Source organism: Oncorhynchus mykiss, chromosome 3 (assembly GCF_057628025.1).
Source record: "Oncorhynchus mykiss isolate SJ-2025 chromosome 3, ASM5762802v1, whole genome shotgun sequence".
Lineage (NCBI taxonomy): Eukaryota > Metazoa > Chordata > Actinopteri > Salmoniformes > Salmonidae > Oncorhynchus > Oncorhynchus mykiss.
In genome coordinates, this window is record NC_143024.1 from 17,844,434 (window position 1) to 17,857,117 (window position 12,684).

General features: G+C 44.9%; 1 protein-coding gene across 3 annotated transcripts; it reads left to right on the forward strand.

Moving 5' to 3' along the window:
* Nucleotides 1-1,995: 1,995 nt before the first annotated feature.
* Nucleotides 1,996-12,066, forward strand: LOC110507805 (uncharacterized). Of its 3 annotated transcripts, none has more exons than XM_021588084.3 (4): nt 1,996-2,325; nt 7,715-7,976; nt 8,117-9,436; nt 9,604-12,066. In XM_021588084.3, exons 1-4 carry the CDS (start codon nt 2,129-2,131, stop codon nt 10,111-10,113), a joined length of 2,289 nt encoding a protein of 762 aa, XP_021443759.3. In that variant the 5' UTR covers nt 1,996-2,128; the 3' UTR covers nt 10,114-12,066. The 3 variants fall into 3 exon arrangements, with proteins under 3 accessions (XP_021443759.3, XP_090079363.1, XP_021443777.3); XM_090223237.1 differs by having other exon boundaries at nt 8,117-8,293; XM_021588102.3 differs by lacking the exon at nt 1,996-2,325 and having other exon boundaries at nt 7,849-7,976; nt 8,114-9,436.
* Nucleotides 12,067-12,684: the final 618 nt, after the last annotated feature.

A 12,684-nucleotide genomic window follows, 5' to 3' on the forward strand; every position in this document is an offset into this window, starting at 1 on the left:
TTACCAGGTAAGTTGACTGAGAACACATTCTCATTTGCAGCAACAACCTAGGGAATAGTTACAGGGGAGAGGAATGAGCCAATTGTAAACGGGATTATTAGTAGACCCTGATGGTTTGAGGTGTGTGGGATTGGGAATTTAGCCAGGACACCGGGGTTAACGCCCCTACTCTTACGATAAGTGCCATGGGATCTTTAATGACCTCAGAGTCAGGACACCCGTTTAACATCCCATCCGAAAGACAGCACCCTACACAGGGCAGTGTCCCCAATCACTGCCCTGGGGCATTGGGATATTTTTTTTTAGACCAGAGGAAAGAGTGCCTCCTACTGGCCCTCCAACACCACTTCCAGCAGCATCTGGTCTCCCATCCAGGAACTGACCAGGACCAACCCTGCTTAGCTTCAGAAGCAAGCCAGCAGTGGTATGCAGGGTGGTATGCTGCTGGCAAAAATGAGCATTTTATTGCATGACATAAGTATTTGATACATCAGAAAAGCAGAACTTAATATTTGGTACAGAAACCTTTGTTTGCAATTACAGAGATCATACGTTTCCTGTAGTTCTTGACCAGGTTTGCACACACTGCAGCAGGGATTTTGGCCCACTCCTCCATACAGACCTTCTCCAGATCCTTCAGGTTTCGGGGCTGTCCCTGGGCAATACGGACTTTCAGCTCCCTACAAAGATTTTCTATTGGGTTCAGGTCTGGAGACTGGCTGGGCCACTCCAGGACCTTGAGATGCTTCTTACAGAGCCACTCCTTAGTTGCCCTGGCTGTGTGTTTCGGGTCGTTGTCATGCTGGAAGACCCAGCCACGACCCATTTTCAATGCTCTCACTGAGGGAAGGAGGTTGTTGGCCAAGATCTCACGATACATGGCCCCATCCATCCTCCCCTTAATACGGTGCAGTCATCCTGTCCCCTTTGCAGAAAAGCATTCCAAATAATGATGTTTCCACCTCCATGCTTCATGGTTGGGATGGTGTTCTTGGGGTTGTACTTATCCTTCTTCCTCCAAACACAGTGAGTGGAGTTTAGACCAAAAAACTCTATTTTTGTCTCATCAGACCACATGACCTTCTCCCATTCCTCCTCTGGATCATCCAGATGGTCATTGGCAAACTTCAGACGGGCCTGGACATGCGCTGGCTTGAGCAGGGGGACCTTGCGTGCGCTGCAGGATTTTAATCCATGACGGTGTAGTGTGTTACTAATGGTTTTCTTTGAGACTGTGGTCCCAGCTCTCTTCAGGTCATTGACCAGGTCCTGCCGTGTAGTTCTGGGCTGATCCCTCACCTTCCTCATGATCATTGATGCCCCACGAGGTGAGATCTTGCATGGAGCCCCAGACCGAGGGTGATTGACCGTCATCTTGAACTTCTTCCATTTTCTAATAATTGTTATTGACTACTGCATTGTTGGTTAGAGCTTGCAAGACATTTCATTGTGCATGTGACATTGAAACTAGTCTGCCAATAAACCTTGAAGAAGAAGTTGGTTCTGCTGTGTAGACCTCAATTATACATTTATCTATGTTTTAGTTGTTAGAACACTTTTACTTTCATTCATTTACAGACCTTTTAAGTACTTTTTATGCACTATGGTTTTTATCTTCTCTTTGTAAACAATTTCAAGTTTGGGAAAATAAACCCCCTAATATTTGCACCTACTCAGTTGTCTCCCATTGCCTGCCTGGTCAATACAGCATCCATCAGGAAGGTGGAAGTACTGCCAGTATTTTGAAACTATAATTTTCACTCCCTCCGTTTTGGGACACTTATGTAAATGTCGGAGGCGCGTGTGAACTCGCAAATGGAGGGGCGAGGGAAGGGGGTAATTTTGGATTCAGACAGTGTCCCAAGAGAAACAGGGCTGGCAGGTAGGATTTAGCGCCTTTCTGTTTCTGGCCCACACTCCAGCACAGTAGGTGGCGGTAATGCGCTGTTTGGATGCCAACCGCCCTTTAACCCTACTGAAGAAAGGGGGCCCGGGAAGACGTAAATATTAGGTCATTTCCGTGGTGGAAACAATGGTGGAATGCAGAGATTTGTAAGGAAAGCCAACCTTACACCCGTCCCTAATACATTCGATTTAGTTTTAAATAGTATTTATATTCCGCCCAATCATGGCCAATAATAATATAATCTTTACACCCTTTTTACCACTGAAGAAGAAACCCGATCGAGATTCTGAGTGGAGAAAATTAAAGGACAAATCCAGAAATCGGATTAATATCGGAGAAGCTTTTACCAGATGGAGGAACCTCAAGGAGGGGAAATCTATGCCTACAGATGCCGAAGTGGCTTTGTTTTTGCTTGACAGGTAATTCGGTTGTTTTTCTGCAGTCTACCAGTTTGGCAGGGTTGCCAGGTCTACCTAAAATGTCCAAAACAATGACTACTCAAAACCCCGCTCACAAGGCCAGAAAACTAGACAAAAAAATGTACGTGAGGAGAAAGTGGGACACGTCTTGCATTTTCCGTCTTTCGACATCTATCCAACATATAAACCCAACACATGATACATTTCTGAAATCCTGAAGATGTTTCTAAAATCACACACACATTTCTTTGTTGATATATTAACAGGATGCATGACACACCCATTTTGTCTACACGGAGTCAAATAAAAATGTTTTTCTCGCATTTGATAGCCTGGACAGCAGTTTAGATAAACTGCGACAACATTATTATGGTCCTAATTGTACCCCAATGACAATAACATTTTGTATGATTATTAAACAAGTGTAGATTCCTGAAATAGATAATGTGTCGGGCTATTAGCCCATTGGGGTACAATTAGGACTATAATAATGGTGTCCTAGTTTCCAAAATGCAAAAAGTTTCCCACTTTATCTGAATACACTCAATTAACAATACTACAAAAAAATTAACAGGATATAGTACTACAATAATCAGAGCCCTACCTAACCAGTACAGGAGGCCCCTAATGTAAACTTGATATCTTTCCTCCATTGGAAAAGCCTATAAGACTGTCCCACTTTAGCTACTCCATGCTGTCCCACTTTAGCTACTCCATGCTGTCCCACTTTAGCTACTCCATGCTGTCGCACTTTAGCTACTCCTTGCTGTCCCACTTTAGCTACTCCATGCTGTCCCACTTTAGCTACTTCATGCTGTCCCACTTTAGCTACTCCATGCTGTCCCACTTTAGCTACTCCATGCTGTCCCACTTTAGCTACTCCATGCTATCCCACTTTAGCTACTCCATGCTGTCCCACTTTAGCTACTCCATACTGTCCCACTTTAGCTACTCCATGCTGTCCCACTTTAGCTACTCCATACTGTCCCACTTTAGCTACTCCAAGCTGTCCCACTTTAGCTACTCCAAGCTGTCCCACTTTAGCTACTCCATGCTATCCCACTTTAGCTACTCCATGCTATCCCACTTTAGCTACTACATGCTGTCCCACTTTAGCTACTCCATGCTATCCCACTTTAGCTACTCCATGCTATCCCACTTTAGCTACTCCATGCTATCCCACTTTAGCTACTCCATGCTATCCCACTTTAGCTACTCCATGCTATCCCACTTTAGCTACTCCATGCTATCCCACTTTAGCTACTACATGCTGTCCCACTTTAGCTACTCCATGCTATCCCACTTTAGCTACTCCATGCTATCCCACTTTAGCTACTCCATGCTATCCCACTTTAGCTACTCCATGCTATCCCACTTTAGCTACTCCATGCTATCCCACTTTAGCTACTCCATGCTGTCCCACTTTTGTGTTTTGCAGGGTGAGCTTCCTGTTTGAAGCTTGCTCTGCCCCCCTCTGATGTCACACCAATAAAGTGATGTGATTTTGATCGTGTAGTTTCTCTGCAATCTAAACAATAGTTTAGATTTTCTCATGTCAGACCAATAAATAAATGGGTAAGGATTAAGCTGTGCCAGTTGAAATGATGTTCCACTCTTTCCGAATTCACCCTTTAGGCCAAACGCCAGTCATGCTTGACAAGTATAATGTAGGATAATTAACGTCTAAAGGCTTGATTCTGTTGACATACTCGTGGCACGGTTCGGTCAGATCAAATGGTCATAAGCTGAGAGAAAGGCCTGTTGTGCACATTTGCGCATAGCCTACTTCTATTGTCCCAGAACCAGGCTTGGAGCAAGTCCCAGCACAGAGGGGGCGGGGCGCTCTCAACGGGCCCTTCTAACCAAATCATAGAAGGGAAAAAAAGAGAGGCCATATCAGCTATCATAAACACAAATTGGACATCATCACATAGAGAGCCATGCAAGCCTATTTCCAATAAAACATACAGATAGTGTATCACTTTGCCAGACACAGGTTGTCTGTCGGCGGTGAATCGCAATAGAATGTTTCAGCACACGTCGCTCTACAAAGCGCAGTGGTCGGGAGAGCTCCGCAGGTTGTCAGCAGCACCAAACACCAGACTCATCAAAACCATTCATCGCAACGCATGAATCTCTCGTTTAGCAGACATAGGCCTACATTCAAAGATAAAGTAGGTCACAACTACAAAACAACAAAGCACACAAATATCTCTTGATGAGCTTCAGGCGGCTGAAACTTTGCTTGGCACTGCTGATGGCAATGACACTGCTGATGGCACTGCTGATGGGAAGGATGTACGTCTTCTTTAATAAACTGTTCCAAAACACCAACATTAATTTAAACTCAAATGTGCTCATCTTTGAGAGCAGGTCATCAGCTGTAGAGGCAGTATTTGGTGTAGTATGGTTATGGTGATTTATTCAGAGCAGAGTTCAAGGATTGCATGCAGGCTCTGTATATTCACTTCTGTGGCCTGTTTCCTGGAGGCCCACCTTGTGGCCAGTAGGCTCTTCAGCTTGAGAACAGCGAGAGATCCAGCTGCATGTTTTCCTGTTCCTTCTTCAGTATTTTAAACCTTGGAAGGCTAGAAGTCAGAAAGCAGTACAGGGTCTCCAGTGCACCCCAAAATAATTTAGCTCTACACAAGGAACAATGAGCATCCATTAGAAATAAATGTATGATGTGTGCGAAGTAGTGCACGTACACATCCTTATTCAAACAGTTTCTTTTTGTTTTTTTCATTGCCACGGTTGCGTGTCCATGCTTCTATCAACACCTGCCTCATTAGCCAATGTCAGGCTAGAGCTAGCAACGGTTGGAATGGACAATGACGAAAAGTAGGTGGAACACAGGATGAAATTACATTTTTCTTATTCTGTCGCTCCTTGCATTTTAGCGCATCTGACTTGTACTTTCTATAAATGTTTAACCTGAATGTACTGTAATTTAGCTAGCTAGCTAGACATGACCTGGCGATGTTGAGCTTGTACCACAGACATGCTAGGCTATACGTCAATCAAAAAGGAAAGGCCCCCACCAGCAGCCAGTCCAAGTCCTCAAGGGGGTAGAGCAACAGACACGGCTGTAGATTGTTTTATCAAATAAGCAGCACCAGCTCAGACCAATTCAAGGATTAAATGAAATCATGTAATATATCATATTATACATTGGGAAAGTATTCAGACCCCTTTTACTTCCCCCACATTTTGTTACCCTACAGACTTATTCTGAAATGGATTACATTTGTTTTTTCCCTCAATCTGCACACTACCCCACAAAGCAAAAACAGGTTTTTAGACATTTTTGTAAATGTATTACATATTTTTTTGTGTAATACTCCCTTCACAGAACAGAGCAAACTGGCTCTAACCAGAATAGAAAGAGGAGTGGGAGGCCCCGGTGCACAACTGAGCAAGAGGACAAGTACATTAGGGTTTCTAGTTTGAGAAATGGACGCCTCACAAGTCCTCAACTGGCAGCTTCATTAAATAGTACCCACAAAGCACCAGTCTCAATGTCAACAATGAAGAGCCGACTCTGGGATGCTGGCCTTCTAGGCAAAGTTGCAAAGAAAAATACATATCTCAGACTGGCCAATAAAAATAAAAGATTAAGATGGGAAAAAGAACACAGACACTGGACAAAGGAACTCTGCCTAGAAGGCCAGCATCTCGGAGTCGCCATTTCACTGTTGACATCGAGACTGTGCTCAACATACACACACCCCTCTGGTCCTCACTGACTCACTCAGACCTGTCCAGCAGCTCTGACAGGGTTTCCCAAACTCAGTCCTTGGTGCCCCACATTATTTTACTTGAGAAATACTGCACCAAACACCTTTTTGGTTAGATGTAAAATTGCGCAACTTAAACATGCTAAACAAAAACATCTAGTAAAACCAAATGCATGCTTTTCAACCGTTCGCTGCCTGCACCCGCACGCCTGACCAGCATCACCACCCTGGATGGTTCCGACCTTGAATATGTGGACATCTATAAGTACCTAGGTGTCTGGCTAGACTCTAAACTCTCCTTCCAGACCCATATCAAACATCTCCAATCGAAAATCAAATCAAGAGTCGGCTTTCTATTCCGCAACAAAGCCTCCTTCACTCACGCTGCCAAACTTACCCTAGTAAAACTGACTGTCCTACCGATCCTCGACTTCGGCGATGTCATCTACAAAATTGCTTCCAACACTCTACTCAGCAAACTGGATGCAGTTTATCACAGTGCCATCCGTTTTGTCACTAAAGCACCTTATACCACCCACCACTGCGACTTGTATGCTCTAGTCGGCTGGCCCTCGCTACATATTCGTCGCCAGACCCACTGGCTCCAGGTCATCTACAAGTCCATGCTAGGTAAAGCTCCGCCTTATCTCAGTTCACTGGTTACGATGGCAACACCCATCCGTAGCACGCGCTCCAGCAGTTGTATCTCACTGATCATCCCTAAAGCCAACACCTCATTTGGCCGCCTTTCGTTCCAGTTCTCTGCTGCCTGTGACTGGAACGAATTGCAAAAATCGCTGAAGTTGGAGCCTTTTATCTCCCTCACCAACTTCAAACATCTGCTATCTGAGCAGCTAACCGATCGCTGCAGCTGTACATAGTCTATTGGTAAATAGCCCACCCATTTTCACCTACCTCATCCCCATACTGTTTTTATTTATTTATTTTTCTGCTCTTTTGCACACCAATATCTCTACCTGTACATGACCATCTGATCATTTATCACTCCAGTGTTAATCTGCATAATTGTAATTATTCGCCTACCTTCTCATGCCTTTTGCACACAATGTATATAGACTCCCCTTTTTTTCTACTGTGTTATTGACTTGTTAATTGTTTACTCCATGTGTAACTCTGTGTTGTCTGTTCACACTGCTATGCCTTATCTTGGCCAGGTCGCAGTTGCAAATGAGAACTTGTTCTCAACTAGCCTACCTGGTTAAATAAAGGTGAAATAAAAATAAATTTAAAAAAAAAAAAATCTATTGAGTTAACTAAGATTCAATTCTGGGGATTTTTGAGGAAGCACAATAGGCTTCTGTGTCTACAGTGTCTCATGGGGGACAAACATCATTAACCAAACGTAGAATCGGTCAGGAAACACACCTCCAAGACTGAAATCTTGTTTTTCTAATAAGCAGCAGAAAAATAACCAATCTGTGTTCAGTGGCTCTTTAATACATTGGAGGTGCCAAAGAGGCATTTTTATTTAGACCTTTTTTTGGAAGTACATACCGACCAATAAGGGGACTCTTATTGAAATGTTTCATCAACGCATGTTCCTAGAAGATACAATTGCTAATGAGTATGAATTGGCAAGAGCCGATAGTGGCAGGAAATCACCCGCTCTTTTATTTATTTTTTTGACCCAGGTTAGCTGCCCCCCTTCCACAACCTGCTGCCCCCCCTCCCTCCCCAGAAGATATAATCGTGAACATCGACTGCCTGCTGCAGCTGTTTCAGCGGTGTGAGCAGTGCAGGCGTGAGAGTGTGATCCAGACGCAGGGAGACAGGACATGCCTCTCTGTGACCCAACACTGCCAGAGCTGCAACCACCGCAGGACATGGGCAAGCAACGCATCTACTGTCCAGACAATGCTCAAAGGAAATGGGGACGAGCCACAGAATATTCAGGTGGGTATTTAAGGATTAACAGTTGATATTGTGAGGTAACTAACTTCAGTTGTTTGTATTCTGTGGTATCTCTAGTTATTTCTTTTTTTATATACAGAACTGTCACTCCAATAATACTGGTGTTTTCCTTCGCTAAGTAGGTTGATATGCAGGTGGCCCTGCCATCTGAGGACACAGATGGAGCCTCGCCGTCTGAGAACCGAGATGGGGACTTGCCATCGGAGGACAGAGATGAGGCTCTGGATCTGACTGGCTCTTTGGAGATGGAGGTGACTGTAGACCAGCCACCAAGACCAGGAGGAAGTGGCATGTCCCTGGTGAGGGGGAAAAATGAGGGGAACAAAGGAACAGAGGAGAGAAAGAAAGTGACTAAGGTGGTGTTGGACAGTGAGATGGACTGTGCACGAAGCCAGGAGGACAATGGCCTGTCCTCACAGGAGAATGAGGAAGGAGAGGAGAGAAAGGGAAAGTTCCTAGGAGGTGAACAACCGGAGAATGGTGCTGAGCAGCGGGCCTCTATTGAGGTGACAATATACTCTATAGAGCCTGAGGACTCTGAAAGCCCAACCTCTCAGATAGACAGAGGAGAGAAGACTGAGGTCGCTGCAGATGGGTGTGAGGGGGAGGGTGATGTGTGTGAGATGGAGGGTGAAGAGACAGATGAGGAAGATAGACAGACAGAGAGTGGCTCTGAATTTGACCCAGAAACTGAGGAAGAGAGACTGGGAGAGAGTGACTCTGAATTTGACCCAGAAGAGGAGAAACCAACGAGTAGTAGAGGGAGAGGGAGAGGCAGGGGAAGGGGAAGGGGAAGGGGGAAAGGGAGATGCAGAGGAAGGCAATTGCAGCAGCCTACAGGAGGGACTGGTTTGGATGAGTCTGCTGAAGACTCTGATGGATCACCTTCATCATCACCCCAGAGAGACCAGCAGGACCAGGAGTCGTTCAGCGGTGCTGCTGGAGAACTGGGCTCCGGGGACCTTGTCAGCATCCGGCAGAAATTCAAATACTCTAAAAAACACCACATGGTCCTCTGTCCTGAATGTGGCGTCCTGTACACCACCAGGCTGAAACACCATAAGTGTGAACACAAGTTCATGGTCCGCTGTCCAGACTGTGGGCAGGGTTGTGCGAGTGAACTGGGCCTCAAGCAGCACCGGAGGCTACACCGTCAGGACCTTAAGTTTCCCTGTAAGTTCTGCCTCCAATCCTTCAGGACACGGCCAGACAAGCTGACCCACGAGAAGACCCACAGATTCAAAAGATTAAAAGGTCACAGATGCTACAGCTGCTCAGAGTGCCCACTGAGCTTTGACAACATCCTCATACGGAATCGCCATCTCAGAGAGCACGAGTCCAAGAGACACATCTGTCACACATGTTACAAGGAATTCAACAAGGGTCACCTCCTGGAGAGGCACGCACTGTCCCACAGTGACGACAAGCCCTTCAAGTGCCAGGTCTGGAGGGAGGGGCAGGGTTTCAATTACATTCAACTGAAGTGTCAGTTTCAATTACTTATTTTGAAGAGGGCTATTTACTGTAAATAAAATAAAAACGTTACATTTTTATTTAAATCCAAAGTATTGTATTTACATGGTCCATGTTGCCCTTCCCTGTGTGTCAGGTGTGCCAGCGTGCCTTTGCCCAGCTCAGCCAGCTGAAGTCCCACCTGCGCGTCCACACTGGGGAGAGGCCCTTCCAATGCCAGCGCTGCGACAAGAGCTTCAACCACAACGTCAGCCTCAAGAACCACGTCAGACGCTACCACAGCCCAGACTCAGGGCTGGACCCTGATGGAGGCACAGAAGTTGGGGGACAGGGGGGGAGCAGGGAAACAGATGGCAGGACTGGGCAGGAGGGAGGGGAGGTGAAATCGAGGAAGCCTCGGCAGCAGGTAGAGCTTACCTTTATGACTGAGTGGGAGATGTGGGCAGGAGGACAGGGAGCAAAGAGAGTGGAGGAGAAACCGAGGAAGAGGAAACGCCAGTGCAATGATGATCCTGAAGAGGAGGAGGAGGAGAGGCAGCGAGAGAGTGACTCTGACTTTGACCCAGTGGCGGAGAAGAAGATGGGGAGTAGTAAAGGGAGGGGGCCAGGGAGAGGAGGGGGGAGAGGAAGTGGAGGGAGTCACTAGCAGAGGCCTACAGGAGAGACTTCTGCAGGCACTGTTGTTGGAGAGATGGGGGGACAGAGAGACAAAGGCTGTATTCATTAGTGCACACTGTACCAAAACATTTTGTAACCGAAAATGAAAACAAGCGTTTGTTATTGGACAAGTTCAGGTACTGCCTCGCCGTTTTGGCCCGTTTGCTTCTGATTTGTTCTTAGTGAATATGACTTTTAAAAAATGGAACCTTTATTTAACTAGGCAAGTCAGTCAAGAACAAATTCTTATTTACAATGACGGCTTACCCCAGCCAAACCCTAACGACACTGTGGGACTCCCAATCATGGCCGGTTGTGATACAGCCTGGAATCGAACCAGGGTCTGTAGTGACACCTCTAGCACTGAGATGCAGTGCCTTAGACCGCTGCTAGAATTTGTTATCCTCATGTTCTGTCTTTGAATTTAGAACATTTTTGGATTCCCAGAACCTGATTGAAGAATCTAAAATATATTTAGATTTGTTAAACTATTCTTTTGGTTACTACATGATTCCATATGTGTTATTTCATAGTTTTGATGTCTACACTATTCTACAATGTAAACCCTTGAATTAGTAGTTGTGTCCCAACTTTTGAGTGGTAGTGTACAGTATCAGTCAGAAGTTTGGACACACCTACACAGTTATGGTTCAACACATTGCACATGAAATGTGTAACGTTGCCCTAAACTGCCGTTTCTGTACTCTATATGGTGTCATGATCACCACTGATCACACCTAGTTTGTGTGATGTTTCATATACGCTAATGGCAGGTAATGCACCAGGATCTAGTTTTGAATGCACCAGTATCAGATTTTTCAACCCAGGTACTAGCAACATATGGGCCTCGGAAATACTGCACCCCAGCTTAACACTTTAATCATTATTAAATATCATATTCCATTAATGTAAAGATACAAATATATATAAGAGAAGTCTCAGTCGGAGTTAGATAACCATGGAAGAATGAATAAGCAAAGTCGTGTGAAGTGTAAGAAGATCACCATTTAACACATTCACAGTGTCTTTTCCGGGCCTTGGCAGTCAGATTACTGGGGAAATGTCATGAGCAGTGCTACATACACCATGATAGGCTGACCACACCGCTCGCGAGCGTTGCAAAATACATTTAGAAATCTCTGTTATAGAATTATTGCACCCACACTGCTCGCAGTCGTCAACGAGCATCTGCGTTGCCAAGGGCTAAAATAGAAGTCATTCCTATTTCTGACGCAGATCGCGCTGCAAGTCCTGCCTCTCCCATCTCCTCATTGGTTTATAGAAGCAGGTACGCACGTGCCATCTTCTCATTGGTTATACCCACGTAGGTGATTGAAAGACGAACTGTTGCCGGTTGTCGTGGTAATACTATGAAAGTTTAGATGCCAATCACCATGTAAGTTAAACGATGAAAAAGCCTGGAAGGAGGAGAGATGACTAGAAACGATTCGGTTGACCATTTTTATGTGTAGATTAATTGTCGGAGTAGAGGACCTAGTGCATTTCAGGTAAAAGAACAACCTAATGTTTATATCCCAGGACAAATTAGCTAGCAACTACAAGCTAGCTAAATAGGACAAATTAGCTAATAAGTGCAAGCTAAATTGCCATAAATGTTAAATGCTTTTCGACCTGTCCCCAAATTAATGTCATAAATTCAGAGTTTGTTTTGATATTTTAAACTGTGTGTCGTGATCGCTTTTGTTGCAGGGGGACAAAATAAATGTATGCACGATGGCGCACGTGAAATACTAAGGTGAGTTTGCGGGATTAAGCCGCGCTTCGATTGGACTGCAAACTGAATCTGATTTATAGTGCCTTAAGAAAATATTTGTACCCCTTGATTTATTCCACATTTTGTTGTTGCAGACTGAATTCACCCATCTACACACTACCCCCTAATGACAAAGTGAAAATGTTTAATAAACCATTTACATAAGTATTCACACCCTCCGAGTCAATACTTTGTAGAAGCAACTTTGGTGGCAATTACAGTTTTTTTTGTCTTGGATATGACATGAGTTTTGCACATCTGGATTTGGGGATTATCTCAAACTGTTTAATTAGATGGGGAGAGGCTGTGTCTTTTTCCACAGATTTTCAATGGGATTAAAGTCTGGGATTTGGCTGGGCCACTCAAGGAATTTCACATTATTGTTCTGAAGCCTTTCCAGCTTTGCTTTGGCTGTATACTTGGTCATTGTCCTGTTGGAATGTACATCTTCGCCCCAATCTAAGGTCGATTGCACTCTGAAGTAGGTTCTCATCAAGGATTTGGCTCCATTCATTGTTCAATCTGTCTTTACCAGTCTCTCGGTCCCTGCGGCTGAAAAACATCCCCATAGCATGATGCTGCCACCACAATGCTTCACGGTAGGGATGGTGTTAGACTGGTGATGAACTAGCTGTGTCTAGTTCTCCAGACAGCGCTTTGCATTCAGGCCAAAGAGTAAAGTTCAATTTTTGCCTCATCAGACCACAGAATTGTGTGATTTATGCTCTGTATTTCACTTGCCTTTTTGCAAAATCCAGGCCTAGTGTTGTGCCTTTCTTAAAATCA

Bases quoted from the DNA above. Each gene is read 5' to 3' on its own strand.
- LOC110507805 (XM_021588084.3), top strand. From the start codon at position 2,129: ATGGCCAATAATAATATAATCTTTACACCCTTTTTACCACTGAAGAAG. The intron at 2,326-7,714 runs GTAATTCGGTTG...TTTTTGACCCAG, and splicing joins GCTTTGTTTTTGCTTGACAG to GTTAGCTGCCCCCCTTCCAC. The intron at 7,977-8,116 runs GTGGGTATTTAA...TTCGCTAAGTAG, and splicing joins ACGAGCCACAGAATATTCAG to GTTGATATGCAGGTGGCCCT.